Source organism: Nicotiana tomentosiformis, chromosome 2, assembly GCF_000390325.3.
Source record: "Nicotiana tomentosiformis chromosome 2, ASM39032v3, whole genome shotgun sequence".
In the NCBI taxonomy this organism is placed as follows: domain Eukaryota; kingdom Viridiplantae; phylum Streptophyta; class Magnoliopsida; order Solanales; family Solanaceae; genus Nicotiana; species Nicotiana tomentosiformis.
The window spans coordinates 190,988,940-191,007,092 of record NC_090813.1 but is presented as its reverse complement, the minus strand read 5'-3'; the positions used below and the strand labels follow the sequence as shown (position 1 = coordinate 191,007,092).

At 37.2% G+C, this 18,153-nt stretch overlaps 2 protein-coding genes across 2 annotated transcripts; both read right to left on the bottom strand.

Moving 5' to 3' along the window:
- Positions 1–4,192: 4,192 nt before the first annotated feature.
- On the bottom strand, positions 4,193–4,960 carry LOC104101796 (uncharacterized). Its single transcript, XM_009609313.1, has one exon. The coding sequence runs from the start codon at positions 4,958–4,960 to the stop codon at positions 4,193–4,195; it is 768 nt and encodes a 255-aa protein (XP_009607608.1).
- Positions 4,961–7,506: 2,546 nt separating this feature from the next.
- On the bottom strand, positions 7,507–8,870 carry LOC104101791 (protein FANTASTIC FOUR 3). The gene is made up of 2 exons (XM_009609309.4): positions 8,246–8,870; positions 7,507–7,661 (listed from the first exon to the last, which is right to left on the bottom strand). Exons 1-2 carry the CDS (start codon positions 8,868–8,870, stop codon positions 7,507–7,509), a joined length of 780 nt encoding a protein of 259 aa, XP_009607604.2.
- Between the last annotated feature and the right edge of the window lie 9,283 nt (positions 8,871–18,153).

The following is an 18,153-nucleotide window of genomic DNA, read 5'->3' as shown; positions in this document are numbered from 1 at the left end:
TAGACTGTCACTATACAATTTATATACGCTAGACTGTCACTATACTAAATATATACTAAAAAGACTGTCATTATACAAAATAAACTGTCACTATACAAAAAATATATAAAATAGACTGCCACTATACAAAAAAATATACAAAATAGATATTTCGGGCTATTAGATGTAATATGTTTGGACCGAAAGGCCATTTCGTGTAAGTAAAAAAAAAAATGGGTTATTAAAATTTTGAGGGGCTATAGAGGATAGTTTTCCAATATAATATGGAATGAAGAGGAGGGGCATATCCAAAGTATTAATTGGAAATGACGATATTGCTTACTTGTACTCGGGAGCGGAGCTACATCCAACAAATTAAAAGGGGTTCAATTGAACCTTCATCAAAAACTTATATCGTACAAATAAGACAATTTCCTTATAACATAAGGGGAACTTCTAGTTGAGTGACAAGTTAGCAAAAATTGCTTAAGGTTACTGGTTTGAATCTTAGGTGTGCTAGTTTTACATTTTTTTGAATTTCGTTGTTATATTTCTGTGCTTTGTCACTAGTGCGAGGTAACAGATATCGCTAGAGTACTCTAAATGACGCCATGACACCACTACAAAATATATCGAAATAAAAGTTAAAAATATTAAGATGCTAAGAGAGTATAAGCATAAATAACATGGCATCTCGGGCAAAAAGTTATTCGTATGGGATATTTATACAAAATTAATAGATGCATCATGCATGACGTGTGTTTTGCATATGCACTTCAAACACTTAACTATAGTGAATTATATACGACTTTCTCATCTCATTAAATTACTTAACCATAATAAATTAATATGCTCTAGTATAAATACCAGATTCGTCATACATGCATGGGTATGTGGGTGCACTTAATGTAATTTTACAAGTGTGATCTCGAAAAGATAATATGTATGCAGATCTTATTCTTACCTTATAAAAGTAGATATGCTATTTGCGATAATATCTCGGCTCAACAAGACGCCCTGCAATTTAAATCAGCAGTATGCCTTATCCAAATTGTGACAATGACACTGAAACGTTGTCTTTTGACGCGATGGCCAAGTATAGAGAATATAATAATATAGATTGAATGGATTCATTCAACTTTTGAGAAATTGATGTATGACACTAAAAATTATTCGAACTTTCCCTATTCCTTTTTTTTTTTTAATGAACCATTCTAGCCACGGGAAATATGAATTTTTCTTTTTTTAGATTTCTTCTTTGTAATTTTTTTTTTCCTAGCACATAATTAAAGATTGGAATGTGAGTCACATATGGAACTTATCCGTTTATTTTTTGTTTTCCATATATGTTTCCCTGTCTGTTGTTAGGGTGTTTGTTCCATGGACAGCTTCTTTTAGCTGATCATGTGATTGAGACTAATTAGAACCAAACAAATAATAATAGGTAGCTCTAGATCATTTTAATTGAAATACAAAAAGGCAGTGTAGTGCATTAAATTCCTGCTATACAAGAGATCTGGCAAAGGACCAGTTCATATGAATCTTATGTATGCAGCTTTACCTCGTATTTTTGCGAGAAATTATTTTCACATTTTAAACTATGTGACCTCATCACGCCGTGACTACTTTATTACCATTGCGCCAATACTCCCTTTCGAAATTGAAATCTTTTGTTTGTAATGTGTTTGACGATGGCTTCTTTATATTCTTCATTCAAAACATAGTTTACGCCATATCAAATGTCTAGATATTCTTTTGAAATTATTGGTTCAAATGTTAGTATTTATTGATATTTTAGGAATTTATATATATATATATATATATATATATATATATATATATATATATATATATATATATCCATCCTTCGCTTCGAAAATAATAAATTTAATTGAGCTCAATGAATGTTGCGTCCTAATTAGTCTCAATCACACGATCAACTAATTAGGTAATATTTTGACCTAACCATGGGTGGATATATACAGTATTAATGACATCTAGTATATATATATATATATATATATATATATATATATATATATATATATATACTAGATGTCTATATTTCGCCGAAATTCGAAAGCTTCGATGTGGGTAGGTCTAAGACCAAAGTCAAAATCATAATCGCCGAATTGATCAAGTTAAGAAGTTCATGACATAGTTATGCTATCTATTGTATAGATTAAGTACAATTAGAACGTTTTGGACATATGCATTCGATCACACATTTTGAATGTTTTAAAGTGCATAAATAATTTCGCTAAATGATATTTTGTGTGCTTAAGCTTGTGGATAGAGATTGTCAGAACATAGTTATATATGAACTACGTGAATTGATTGCTCAAATGATATTTATGATGTTTTTATGTATTATGTTCATCACCTAAAAATATATTTAGGTAGATCGCCAACAAATAATGACTTTATTGGCAACATATTCGACTTTTAGTGCCAATATAGTCAATATTTAGCGGAGATTAAAGTTACTACAAAATGTAAAAACTTATGCGACCAAAATATTCGGGAAAAAAATAACACATCTTAGGTAGGCCGTCATTGATAATGACTTTACTGGCAACTATTTGACTTTTAGTGGCAACTATAGTTGCTATAAAAAGTTAATAGACTAAAGTCGCCATAAAGTTAAAGCTATTGTGGCCCACTAAAAAGATAAAGGGTTTTCTGGCGACTAAGATCGCCATAAAAGTTGAGTAGGCCGCCACGAAAGCCGACTAGGTCACTATTTATGGTGGCGACCCTAATCGACTTATTGTGACGACTTATTCAGCTTTCAATTGAGACTTCTGTTACAACAAAAATTCTTTATCCTTAAACTTGAAACCCTTAAACTCAAGGGCCTGTCTCCAAACCTCCAGCCTCTCGTTACCGTCGCCTCGTGTCTTATCTATCAGCACAATGTCATTAGCGAATAATATACACTAAGGCACCTCTCCTTGAATATCGCGTGTCAGTGTGTCCATCACCAAGGCAAATAAGAACGGGCTGAGCGTAGATCCTTGGTGTAACCCCATAACAATCGGGAAAGGCTCCGAGTCGCCCCCACTGTCCTAACCTGAGTCTTAGCTCCATCACACATGTCCTTAATCGCCCTTATGTAGGCAACCGGTACACCTTTAGCCTACATGCATTTCCAAAGGACCTCTCTAGGGACTTTGTCATACACTTTCTCCAGGTTAATAAACACCATGTGCAGGTCCTTCTTCCTATCCATGTACTGTTCCATCTACCTCCTAATAAGGTGGATAGATTCCGTAGCCGGTCGACCCGACATGAACCCGAACTGGTTGTCGAATATAGACATCGTCCTCCTCACCCTCACTTCTACCACCCTCTCCCAAACTTTCATGGTATGAGTTAGTAACTTGATACCCATAGAGTTGTTACAACTCTGGGTATCACATTTGTTCTTGTACAACGGTACCACCGTGCTCCACCTCTACTCATCCAGCATCCTCTTCATCTTGAAAATAACATTAAACAGCCCAGTCAGCCACTCCAAGCCTACTCTACTGACACACCTCCAAAATTTTACCAAAATTTTGTCTTGCTAGGTTGCTCTACCCCTAGTCATCTTACGCATAACTCCCATGATCTCCTCAACCTTAATGCGCCTATAGTACCTAAAGTCTCGTTGACTCTCGGAATGCCCAAATTCACCTAGCACAATGTCCTGATCCCCCTCTTCGTTTAGAAGTTTATGAAAGTAAGTCTGTCATCTTCACTTAATCTGAGCATCTCCCATCAATACTATACCGTCCTCGTCTTTGATGCACCTCACTTGGTCCAGATCCTGAGACTTCATCTCTTTCTAGCCTTGGCTAGTCGAACTAACTTCTTCTCCCCGCCTTTATCCCCAGTTCCTCGTACAGATGACCAAACGCCTCAGTCTTAGCCTCCATGATCGCAAACTTTGCCTCCTTCCTAGCTACCTTATACCCTTCTATGTTCGCTCTCCTCTCCTCCTCGCCTGTGCTCTATACTAACTTCAAGTCCGCCGCCTTCTTCGCTTCCACTTTACCTTGGACTACTTCATTCCACCACCATTACCTTTGTGCCCGCCAGAATAACCCTTCGAGACCCCTAGCACCTCTCTTGCTGCCTCCCTAATACAATTCTCCCTCGTTGTCCACATAGCGCTCTCGTCCCCACTACTCCTCCAGACTCCCATATCTGATAACCTCCCCTCCAACTCCTAGTCTTTATCCTTAGTCAAGGCTCCCCACCTGATCCTCGGTCGTCCTCGTACAAACTTCTTCTTCCTCTTTATCTTGATACCGACGTCCATCACCAAGAGCTTATGCTGCGTCGTGAGGGTCTCACACGGAATAACCTTGCAATCCTTGTACAACCCTCTATCACACCTCCTGGGGAGGAGATAGTCAATCTGAGTCTTCGCCATCGCACTTTGGAAAGTAACCAAATGCTCCTCCCTCTTTGAAAAACTAGAGTTCGCAATCACCAGCTCAAAAGCCTTAGCGAAATCCAACTGCGAAGTACCTCCTCCGTTCTTATCCCCATAGCCAAATCCGCCATGCACCTCTCCATAGCCATCAGCAGTCGACCCAATATGACCATTGAAATCCCTTCCTATAAATAGCCTCTCAGCAGGTGGAATACCACGTACAATCTCATCCAACTCCTCCCAAAATCGTCTTTTAACCTCTTCATCCAAGCCCAATTGCGGCGCGTAAGCACTAACGATATTTATGGTGCACTCTCCAACCACTAACTTAATAGTCATTAATCTATCACTCACCAGCCTAACCTCCACCACAGACTCTCTAAGATCCCTATCCACCAAAATTCCCACTCTATTCTTACCTTTCCTGACTCCAGAGTACCACAATCTATACCCGTCCGCGTCCCTCGTCTTCATTTCTACCCACCTAGTCTCCTGGACACACTCTATATTGACCTTCCTCTTCTGGAGAATATTCGCCAACTCTATAGACTTACCCATCAATGTTCCTATGTTCCATGATCCAATTCTCAACCTATAAACTCCCTTGATCCCCTTACTCCCTTGCCTCCCGTCTGACCCCTGCCCCACCCCCCACCCTCCCCGAGAATAAGACCTTACTCTACCATCCCAGATCACAACCACTATACCTATGACAGACTAAGGAAAATCACTAACACAAAATAGGTGACGGGCCAACTAGAAGAAAACAAGTTATAACTACAAGCACGCTAATAATATGACTAAACTAATGTGAACTAAAATGGCAACAAGTTAAAAAATACAAAGAAGAGAAAGAGGAGAGCGGGAGGTACCAACTCCCGAGAGTAGAACCTGGAAATTCGACTTGGTGCACATCCGAGGTTGCGGATACTGATGTACTTCCTTCCAACTCCAACCGGCCTTTGCAAATACCAACTAGGGTTGCTCCGCGATGCTCGCTCGTACGCCTCACGCTCGTCGCCAACTTCCCCGGCTAATAACTTGAAAATTCACAACATACCAAGCAAGAAACCAACAGGGGAGGGGCTGTCAACCTGTATCCGCTGCATCGGTGTTTAATTTTATGAGAGCCCGGAATGCCCACTAAACGACGGGCAAATAGCCTACGAATGTAGCATGGATTATCGAAGAGACGAAGGGCCGAACACAAGGAAGGGGAAAAGGGAGTGGGGGTGACTCAGACAGAAGAAAGAATATAGGTACAACTAGGGGTCGCCGGCCAGAGCTGTCGTCGATAGAGGCTGCCCTGTTAGGGTTTCTAGGGTAAGGTGGATAGAAAATGTGGGGGAGAGGGGGAGGGGAAGGGAACAGAAAGAGAAAAGAAAAGAAAGAGGGGAGACGTGGGAGGGTCGCCGGCCGGAGAAACGCTGGTGGGGGCTGAAGAAGGGGGGAAAGCTAAGAAAAACATAGGGGAAGAAAGGAGTAAAACGGGTTGGGGGAGGCAGTGAGAAGAAAGAAGGGGAGAGAGGAGGGGAGAGAGGGACGACCTACCTACCTTCTTGTGGTCGCCGGCGCCAGCGTTCTCACCGGTGGGTGTAGTGGCTCGATGGTAAAGAGTGTAGATCGAAGAGAGATAGAGAAAGAGTCATTTGTCAAAACATAGTTATGAACTATATGACTATTGATTGACTCAAATTATATTATGATGTTTCTATGTATTATGACCATCATGTGAATATATATTTTAGGTAGATCCCTAATGAATAATGACTTTACTAGCAAACTATTAGACTTTTAGTGGCGATACAGTCAACATATAGCATCGACTAAAGTTGCTACAAAATGTAAAAGATTATGCGACCAAATAAATTCAGAAAAAAGAAATAGATTTTAGGTAGGTCGTCAATGAATAATAATTTTACTAACGACCATTTGACTTTTAGTAGCGACTATAGTTGTTATAAAAAGTCAACACTTATGCGACTAAAGTCGCCAATAAAGTTTAGGCTATTGTGGCCAAGAGAGATGCGACTGAAGGATAAAAGCTTTTGTGGCAAGTAAGTTCGCGACTAAAAGTTGAGTAGGTCGCCACTAAAGCTTGCTAGGTCGCTATTTGTATGGGGATGACCCTATTTGACTTTTAGTGACGACATGTTCGACTTTCAGTAGACTTTTGTCGCCACAAAAACTCTATCCTTTACATCACAACTCTTTTTATCACAATAACCTTAACTTTATCGCCACTTTAGTTTTCACAAGTACTATTATTTTTTAGACAAATTACCTTATTCGCTTTTAGTTCAAGTCATATCTTGTTTGCTTTAGACTTCCGTTATATGAAAAATCAAATTTAATGAAAATTTGTTTGCCAGTATAATGTATATATATATATATATATATATATATATATATATATATATATATATATATATATATAGACACTACACTTACTAAAAATTCTGAATCTGCCTAATAGCCTTCCTAAACTCCTTAACAAGCAGTATTGTTGATAATACATGCTAAGTCTTTGGTTGTTTTAAGTGGGCACTATCTACATCAAAGTGCCATTTTTATGTGTGGTATGTATATCATTCTTTTGTGAAAAAACATTGTAATGAACAAATGACAACACAGCTTGACTTTCACTTGTTCTCTATTGTCCTACCTTAAATGTTGAATCCTTGATTTATAAGTTTGTTTACTTATTTATATCTTGGTCATAATATTGGCTTCGCCCCATGTGATATTTTCCCATTATCTTTTGATGTTAGTCGTCAAGTGGTCTAGGCAATGACAATTACTAGTCATACGTACACCTGGTACTGCAGCCCACTTGCATGAGCCATGAGCACATTTTGCTCATTTCTATTTATTGTCTTAGCAAAGATTTAACTTATACTGATAGTATAATAATTATTTACGCAATCAATATATTTTAACTTGTTATAGAATATAATTGACCTTATTATTCTTGTTACTAGTCTCACTTTTATAGACGGTATTTACTTATACTTTGTTAATTATTTTTTAAACGGATAATATAAAAATTTATTTCACTGTGATGTACAAAAATTAAACTCAGTGCTTATAATATTGTGAATGGCTCATTGCTCATGCATGCGAGGAGACAAGCAAATTATTGGATTGGTGATGACTGATGAGTCATACATCAAGTTGTACCAATAGTTGTAATTCCTCTCCCATGAAAAGGTGAAAGGTTCTCCATACATTCCAGTGAAGAATAAAGCATAATAAACAACTAGAAAAAAAAAAAAAAAAGAATATTAGCAGAGTTGAATCATACTGTGATAACCATAATAACTACCAACGTACCAAAAATCGGAGAACAACAGAATTGATAAATATATAGTAGATAATGGGAACAGTCGAGGGTCAATGAGACAAAGACTCTCTCACAAGATAGGGTTATAAGGCTGTGTAGACATTATTTCTCTCAAACCCAATTTATGAGATTGTTGTTGTTGTATAGTAGCAAAATAAGTTAAGAGAGAGGTACAGATCCAACTGCCAAATTTCCAAAAGAAAGCATTTAGCTTTTTATGTTAAAATAATATTTTCAAAATATATTATTTTAACCTATACACTGATAGGTTAAAATAATTTTTCACTATCAAGTCACATAAATGATAATTACATATAATCGCCATAAAAAGTGAAATTAGTAACATAGATAATAAAGCAGCTTACCTACAACAGTAGATTAAAAATTAAATTACACTGATACTTGTAAATTGGTGTTTCATAGGTAGATTCTTTAGGAAATGACCACCCATAATTGCCCCCAGTTTAGTATCCCTTTGCTTGTACTTCCACTTTCCTTACATCTCTTGGCTAATCTTCTTCTACCGTTCTTTGGCCAATAATCATCACCATTTTCATGGTCAATGAATTTGGCTTCAGCTTCTTCACCATTTTGAACTTCAGCATCTTGTTCAACTTCCATTTCATTATTATTACCATCTTTTAACCAAGAAAGTTTGAGCGTGCCGTTAGCACGCTCAGCTTGAAAATAAGAGCTGCAAGTACTTATCCTTGCAGCCCTTAAAACTAAGCGCTCGCCTTCACGATAAGATCTTACTTGAACCCTGTCCATTCCACTGATTGAAGTTAGAGGAGGTGGAAAAGTCACTGTCCTTTTGATTCTTTTCTTGAATTCTCGACATTTTGATCGTTGAACACCACGAGAAATGTCAGAAATGAACTCATCCATATTGCTTTCACTGATATAAATGCTACCCGTCTCGCTTCCTAATATCTCTGTGCACATCTCCAAGCTTCCTGTGTTCATAATAGAAGAAGAAGATAGCTTCGTCGAAAGGTGAATGTAGACTTCCTCCTTTGTATCAGATCGATTTTTTTGGTAGGAAGAAGAGTTGTTGAGCATTTGCATGAAGCTCCAGTTACTCACATCTTCATTTTCTTCTACTAGTTCTTGTGGAGGAGACATTTTGCTATTGTTTTGGAACAAAATTGCAATTGAAAACAGAGCAAATACAGGGGAAGAACAGAGGAATTCTTCTGGTTTTTTATTTGAAGTGTGAGGAAATTTTAATTGAGAGCTATGTCCGGTTGTAAATACAACATAAAATAGAATTCTTATTAGAATCTCTACTCAATACGGTTGCTAATGAAAGTAGCGCGACAAAAGCAATGCGGTTGATAAAGGATAGAAAGAGCAATGCGGTTGATAAAGGATAGAAGGATAGTACATGAACTAGAAGTGAAAGGTGCAAGCTTGAATTTATAGAGGTAAAAAGCTACCACTTGAGTTTTTTTTTTTTTTTTTTTCCGGCCCGGGGGAGGGGGAGTTGGGGTTCTATATTTTGCGAGGAGGAGGTGCAAAACTTTTGATGCCACTAGAAATATTCAGCTTTTCACTCTGCCACATATTACAATGAGGAAAAGAACAAGAAAAAGCTGGAGAAAGTGAGAGGCTAGAATAACTTGAAATTGGAAGAACCTCTCTGGTCTTGTTTTATTTAAAGGCAAAGTACCTTAAACCACCCTTAAATATGGCTCGGATTATAACCATCCTAAGTGCAAATACAATACCTCAAAACCGGTAGTGTTGATACCCAATTTTGCTCATATATTTTTTTAAATAGTATATATACTTTCAAAATATCATTTTGCATCATTACTCAATTTACAATACTTATACAAGTATTTTTATAATTTGTCATAATTTTTAAAGCTTTAAAACTGATTTTCTTGTAGTTAAATTACTTGAATATGTATTAATTACCCTTTTAAATTATTTTGTGATGATTTAATCATCCAACTCTATTATTTGCATCCACATATCCATTTTATAATATTTTATTTCATTTTATATAATTACATTTGCACTTTTTATGCCAAATACGTAATTTTGCAATAATAGCCTATAATTTACAATAAATTACATTTGTCATTTTATTTAAGGTCAAAATAATTTTTTTAAACATTTTTTATAATATTAAACTATTATTTTAAAGTATTAAGTTGCATAAATAGCATTTTTTTAATATTTTATTTAACTATTTTAGTAAAATAATTTCCCCTTAATCTCCTACTTCAAAAGCTTGCCCAAATTATGCCTTATTTTCGGACCAATTAAGGTCCAAACAAATGAGCCCAACCCCAATCTGCCATGGCCTAAACCAAATGACCCCGTTTGTTCCAACCCGATCGGGACCCGTTTACTCGACCCGCCCCGCTTCCCTTTAATCACTGCCGTTGATCTCAAATGATCAACGACCTATAATAATCCCTACCCTTTCCTTATATCCCCTCACCCTAAACCCTAATCCCATTCTCATACTCTAGCCGCCCCTAAATCCTCTACTCTCCTCTTCTCTAAGAAACCCTAGTCGCTACCCAAAATCTTCTCTGAATCCAAATTATCCATGGATTCTTACCATGATTTACTTACCTTTTCCGGATTATACCGCTATTACTTGTGTAAATATAGTGTTACTTAGTACTTGCCCATTTTTGGCAAGTACCAGTCTCTGAATCAAAGGAGATCGGCTTTACTCTCCAAGATTTGAACGATATTTCATATGTATACGTTCATAGCAAGGCTATGAGGGTCTGATTCACCAAGATCTCCAGCCAATTTCTGATTCTAATCAAACTAGGGTTTACTTGGTTTCTTCTCCTAATCTGATTCCAAATTAATTTTTGCATGTTCTTCTTTCCTTTCTTATGTTCGATTGACTGTATTTCCTTATTTATGTGTTGATTTTTATTACTATATAAACCCCTCACCAATTTCCTTTTGGAGAGACTGGAATCTCTTAAGAACTACTTTATTGTCTCACTTTTCACCTTCTATATTATTTTTGCTCTCTTGATTGTGGCCGGCTGAAAGCCAAGGCCACCGGAATCTTCTCTATTAACTTCCCTAATGCGAGAACTACTCGAGACTCACTGAAGTTCCTGTGAACTCTGATGCACTAGGATCTGGGATTCTCATTGTTATCTTTCTTTGTTGGCATCGCTGAGATTCTAAGTTACTTACTCTTTAGCTCGTTTATCTTTGCAACTGGTTAGCATTCTCTACCCTTTACAAGCTTAATTATTACTCCTCTACTTATTCATGTATGTGTATTCTACGTGCCAACACTGTTTGAATATTTATAGACAAGCATGACCTAAGTTTCTTTATTATTTGTGAACTCCCAGTGTTGTATTATTGTATGCTTTCTATAGTTCTATTGTCTCAATGACGTTCTGCAAATCCATGTTCTCTAATATCAAACTTGAAAGGCTTCAACATGTGTAGTATACTTTCACTCTATGTATTTGACTCAAATGGTTTCTAGCTTTCTTAGGTTTTGTCTGATTGGTCATGCTCATGTTAGCCTCAGTGTCGTGTCCTTTGCCTGTTATGAGTTCATATTCATGCCTTGGATTTCTGGGACCTTTTGTAAAAACTGCTTGCTCAAAGTTTGCTTTAATGAATCTCTTCCTATTAGATCCTTTATGTATAACCTATTATTTCATGCAAACTAATCCTTGACTCTCCCATGTTATAGAATTATCTTAATCTCTAGCCAAGCATGTTTGTCTGCGATTTGTAACTCTGATAATAGTGTTCCCTAAGTAGGCAATCCTGCACTCTTTAGCATTTCTTCTAGGATAAATACCAATGTGTAGTTCTCTCTCATGTGTGATCGACTGACATGAATCCTAATGTCTGCCTGTCCTGTTAGCCTATAGTTGACATGTTCTTTTGCCTACTATAAGTTCTTTAGAATCTTTGTGCTATAGTTAGTGTCCATCAGGTTAGGTTTCATGATCAACCAAGTATGTTTTGCCAAATTGTGCCCACTAGCATGTTGTTATGTTGTTTGCAACCATATTCTTATTAGGTTTTCATGTTAAAACCTTCATATCAAGATTGTACTCTGCCTGCTTCTTGTTCATGATTCTGTTAGACTATCATCTAAAGGTCCTTAGGTTGTTTCTGGATCATGCTTTACTAAAATAGTTTACTTTCTTATGATGGTCAATCTTGTCACTATCAAACTTAATTTCTGGAATTACAAAGCATAAGCTTGCCTCATATGTGTCTTGTGTGCCTTTCCATTTAGCATGATCCTGTTTATATGTCTTGGCTAGAGCTGTTAATGGCTAGAGCTCTAAGAACTAAGGGATTAAGTTGTTCTATGAGTATTATGTCACCTGCATAGCTAAATTTAGTGTCCATATGGTAAGTAAGTTATTCATTGGGCCTGGAGATGGGCCATGGGTGTTGTTGGACCTGGGCACTAGATTCAGGTACACTCTAGTTATCTTGTGAGCCGGTGGTTTGGGCCTACTGTTTGTCCGGAGAGTAAGACTATTGAAGGCCTAGGATATTCCTTGGTTACTTTTATATTGGGCCTGTAATTACTTTGGTGGGCTTGTATTTATTTCAGCATGTGTTTTTCATCTTCAAGTCTGTATTATTTCATTCTTGGGCTTGTAATAACTTGTAGTAACGAACAATTGGGGATTAGTGAAAAGGGGTAACTGGGATAATTTATCTTTTACATCAATGAGTAGAGATCATGCATATAGGATTTTAATAGCTTGTTTACTCATCACGTCTCATTCTCTGGAATTATATGCACACAATGTTATGACTTGAATGGCTAGAGAGCATGCCTATAGGATCCAAACTCAACTTCACTTAGATATCATGCTTATAGGAACTCAAACACTTCACCTATTCAACCTGTCTAATGCTCACACACTACCAGAAACATGTTTGTAAGAACCTAAGTGTTTCACTTGTTCGCATGTTTACTTCTATGCACTATTAGATAAAATACCTATTGGATACAACAATGCAATACCTTTACTTATCTAGATACCATGACAATAGGGTCTTAACTGATTAATCAATTTCTTCATGCTACGTTTGTACTACTTCATTTAGATAGCATGCCTATAGGGATAAAGTGTTAAAAAATCAAGTCCAATTGTCAATTGTTAGAAATCATGCCCATAGGATGTTTATTGACGCTACTAATCTTGTGTTTTCAAATGACTTATCTGCCTAATTATGCGACTATTAGAGATCATGCCTATAGTGTACTATTACCTGCCTAAGACGCATATCTATAAAATTAGTATTAGTAATTAAGAATTATGGGATTGTTTTCACAATCTTATTATGCAAACGATTAGATATCATGTTTATAGGACTTGCAATGCTCTAATTTGCCTATACGTTAGTCCATAAATTACAACACTGCATATATAATACAGGAATCCAGAATCATATAGAAATTATGCCTATAGGATCTAACGATTCCAACACGTCTTAATGTCGTCAACTGCCTAACTAGAGATCTGTCCGCGTGCTTTCCTGCTTATGTGTGGAGGTTACTTGAGCCTTTTATTGCAATTATATGCACTCATATCTATTTTGCATGTCGCCTAATTTTATCATTTTGAGCAACCTAAGTAGTAAAGTATAGAACCACCTTATAGTAGGTCCAAAGCCTTTTGGACCATAGGCATGGGACGTGTAGTGCACGCATAGGGTACGACTTAGAATTGAATTAGAATGTTTTTAAGTAAACAACTTCAACATAGTAATCGGGTAGCAGGAGATGATAGTCTGTGCCCGCTGAATAAAATGAGCAACCCCCCACCTTAAGGGATTTACGAAGTATTATTTATTTTGCACGGGGTGATCCTTTAGGATAAAAAACTTAGGACCCCCCTCTCTTTACATACTTATTCAGCGTAGCTATTAAGACTTGTACCGATTCTCATATGTTTCTACAACCTTTGAACTTCCCTTCTATTTATTTGATCGCCTAGCCTAATTGTATAATCCACATGGTCTAAAATTATGTCGGGACCCACAGTTGTGGACCTCGAAGAGTGCCTAACACCTTCTCTTTGAGGTAATTTAAGCCCTTACCCGATCTTTGGTGGCGTTGACAGTTAAACAGAGTTATTTGCAACTAGGTGCCCTAACGCACCTTAAAAATTATTAGGTGGCGAATCTTCTCTATTAATACCTCATTTTAAAAGAGTTGTCACACGTCGGAGCCAGCTTTCACGAGAAAATGGGGTGCGACAGTTAGTACAAGTTATAAGCTCTACTGAATTTGCTAGATAATCCCTAAATACAACTGTTCGAAATAGAATTAAACAGTATAATTACAATATTAGAAGGTGACTCCAAGGCATGCGAACAAGGCTACAGGTTTACCTTGAATCTCCCCAGCAATGCTCGACCAGCTAACGAATAATCAACAATATCCGAGGCACCTGGATCTGCATAAAAATATACAGAAGTGTAGTATGAGTACAACACAGCGATACCCAGTAAGTATTAAGACTAACCTCGGTGGAGTAGTGACGAGGAACAGTCAAGACAGCTACTGGACTAAACAACTTGAATAAGTATAAATGTAGAGCTAACAGGGAACAATATCAATATAAAGCTAGGCATGATGACAATAATAATACAATGTTTGTAATAGGGACTAAAAGCAATAGTTAGCAACAAGACACAACATGTAATAACACTGTAGAGTAAGCTGAACATAGTTCAAATTCGGTGAAACCAAATAAAGGAAAACAAGTGACAACTCAATAGGAACAACCTCTTCTACACAAGGTTTATCCAAGAATTTCCACGAGGTACCAAATCTCAAAATCACAAATCACGGGTCCCAATTCGTGAACCCTAATCACTTGGCATCTTGTGCCTACATTACAATTCATAACAGCACGAACGACTCACATGCCAAGGGAGTGACAATATCTAACATCCACACAGACCACTCACGTACCAACAATAATAATGACTTATGACTGCACGGACAACTCACATGCTAACAGGATAACTCTCACACATAAGGCAAGTACACGGGAGTACATATAAATGGTCAAAACATCAGGATTCATCTTCTTAGACCGATATGGGTGATTTATTTACGTGTATTCTTGTACAAGTGTTCTACCACAATTCAAGTCAACAAGTAAGAGTAGAGACAATGAATGTAACATAAGAAACGATCACCACAAAATGTACAGTATAATAAAGACAATAATGAAATTAAAACAACGAATAGTAAAACAAGATTAGCTACACAGAACTAAGAAATTAGTGCAACACTGAGAAAGACAATTAATAGTATGCTAAGGAAAAATAACAATCAAAGACAAGTACAAAAGCATGGAAAAATGTCATCAAGAGTCACTACCGAGGTACCGCCTCGTAGTCTCAAATCACAAAATGAATCACAATCTTTCTTTATATCATCACGGGAGCCTTTACCTTTAGTTTTGAAAATTATTTTTTCCGAAATAGCACCCCATGATTTGGCCCACCTTATCACACCGCATGACTTCTAGTAGTTCTCCCACTAGCCACGCGTATCTAGACCACCTTATCTCACCGCATGTGTTTCAAAAGACAGGCCTTATACCATCGTAGGCGTATCAATAATAACAACAGCACGGCAGAAATCTCGTGCAAACACCCGAACAATCCTCTCAGTGATAACACATGTGCCAAAACATATAACTCAACAAATTGACTTTCACAATATGTGCCCATATGTCACAACATTTCCTCAAAACAGTTTCAACATCACAACCACGCATAGCCCTTGGCTCAACAACAACAACAACAACAACACGAGGATACGGCAAGTAAATCAACTCAGGAACTTCAGAACACAAGGAAATAGTAGAACGAGCTCACAAGGAAAGAAGTAACATGGAATAATGGTCTCCACAAGAATAGCTCACCAAGGAAGAGATAAGGTGTAGCAAGAATTCCACAAAAAGTACAATTCGACGATAAGAGATATAACATGAATCAATGATCCCAACTAAGGATAAGCCAACAATGAAAAGGGATAACAAAACTTCATTTAAGGTTGAGCAATTACGGAAGAGATACAACAAATTTAATTAAGGACAAGCAATTACGAAAAAGATAACAATAACTTCAATTAAGGATAGATACTTACGAAAAAAAATAATAGTAACTTCAATTAAGGATAAGCAATTACGGAAAGGACAGCATGGCAAATAAAGAGGCAACAACTTTAGTTAAGGCACCTAAGAGTTTAATCGGCAATAAGGGTAGGACATGAAGCAATTAATTTCAAATAAGACACGTAAGGGTGAATTTAGTAAATGGGGGATTTAACATGACAAACAACTTCATATCTAATGAATATAAGAACCTAAGATCCCTAAATGATCAAATTTCCACAATAAGCCTGAGCACGTAGTCGTCACCTCGCGTGCACAGCCTTCACATGACACAATTAGCACAAATGACTCAAATCCTAAGGGATAGTTCCCCCACACAAAGTTAGGTAAGATACTTACCTCAAAGAGTCTAGACCGTTACTCTAAAATGACCTGCTCGAGTGAAACATCCTCCGAACGGCTCAAATCTAGCCAAAATAATTTTAAATCATAAATAAAACTCATAGTAAATAATTCCGAATAATAAAATTTTGATTTTTAATTAAAACTAAAAAGTCAACCCTTGGGCCCGCACCTCAGAATCCGATAAAATTTACAAAACTCGAATATCCATTCCGATACGAGTCCAACCATACAAGAATTATAAAATTTTACATTTTCTTTCTTTTAATTCACTGATTTAATGATATAAGTAAGTATAGTGTAATCATTTTAGGATACAGAACACTTACCAAAATCAAACTCGTGAAGAATCCTTCCAGAATCGCTCAAAATCGAGGCTTCAAACTCAAAAATGGACTAAAATGTCAAACCCTCAAATATATGTGATTCTGCCTAGGTTTTTTCGCTTTTGCGAATAGAAACGTCGCATCTGCGGCCTTGCATTTGCGAGAAAAGGTTCGCTTCTGCGAATCCAACTAGCCAGACCAGTGGCCGCACCTGTGCAAGAATGAGTCGCACCTGCGACTCCGAAAAGCGCACAAACAGCGGCAGAAGCAGATATCTTCGCATTTACGATCAATGGGCCGCAAAAGCGGCCATCTCATCTGCGACAAAAACTCCGCAAAGGCGAAGCTTCCTCCCAGGCCTCAACATCGCAGAAGAACCAGAAACTTTGCAGAAGCGGCTCTATATCTACGATCAAACCTCCGCAGATGCGAATACACCAGAACACTGCCCAACAACCTTAATAAAGAATTTCCAAAACGATCTGAACCTCGTTCGAAACTCATCCGAGCCACTTGGGACCCCGTCCGAATATACCAACAAGTTCCATAACAAAATGCGGACCTACTCGAGGCCTCAAATTTACATCAAACAACGTCGAAACTATGAATCGCACTTCGAATCAAACTTATGAACTTTCAAATCTTTCAACTTCCAAAAGTCGTGCCGAAACATATCAAATCAACCCGAAATAATGTCAAATTTTGCATGCAAGTTTCAAATGACATAACGGAGCTAATCCAACTCCCAAAATCGAAATTCAAATCCGATATCAACAAAGTCAACTCCCGATCAAACCTCTCAACCTTCCAAAACTTCAACTTTCTAATTTTCACCAAAATGCTTCAAATTATCCTACGGACCTCCAAATCCAAATTCGGGCGCACGCCTAAGTCCAAAATCACCATACAAAATTATTGGAATCATCAAAAATACCATTTCGGAGTCGACTACACAAAATTTAAATTTCGATCAATTCTTACTGCTTAAGCTTCTAAAACAAGAATTCTTCTTCCAAATTGACCCTGAATCATCCGAAAACTGAACTCACGCAAGTCATAACAAATAATATGAAGCTGCTCGAGACCTTAAACCGCCGAACGAGATGCTAATTCTCAAAATGACCGGTCGAGCCGTTACAGGTTGATTGCCGATTTCAACAAAAATATACTAAAATTGAACCTTCTAAATAGCACTAATCTCACTATATTCATACTTTATAGCTTATGCATCCAACAAATCTCTTGTCGGGATTAGTATTTGACCGAGAAATATTTAAACATGCTGAATACCCATATCAAAAAGTGTATTCATCTTTAATGTGAGGTATGGTGGAGAAAAATCGGACGGAAATCTTGAAATGGGACTAAGTAATTTAACTAATAAGAAGAAAATCAAGAATTACCGGAAAAGGTATGAACTTGAGTTTGGCCGTAATGGAGGATGTTATAAATTGGAAGAAAAGGGGTTATAGTAGTTGGGGATATTTATTTGGGGCATGTTTACTGTTTGAGGGCTCTCACACGCGTCACAGTCCACTTAATATCACTTCCTATGCCATG

Excerpts from the sequence above, each read along its gene's own strand:
- LOC104101796 (XM_009609313.1), bottom strand. The coding sequence starts at position 4,960 with ATGGGTAAGTCTATAGAGTTGGCGAATATTCTCCAGAAGAGGAAGGTC.
- LOC104101791 (XM_009609309.4), bottom strand. The coding sequence starts at position 8,870 with ATGTCTCCTCCACAAGAACTAGTAGAAGAAAATGAAGATGTGAGTAAC. Across the intron at positions 7,662-8,245 it reads AAGAAGATTAGCCAAGAGAT|TTGTTTATTATGCTTTATTC; the intron begins GTAAGGAAAGTG and ends TTTTTTTTCTAG.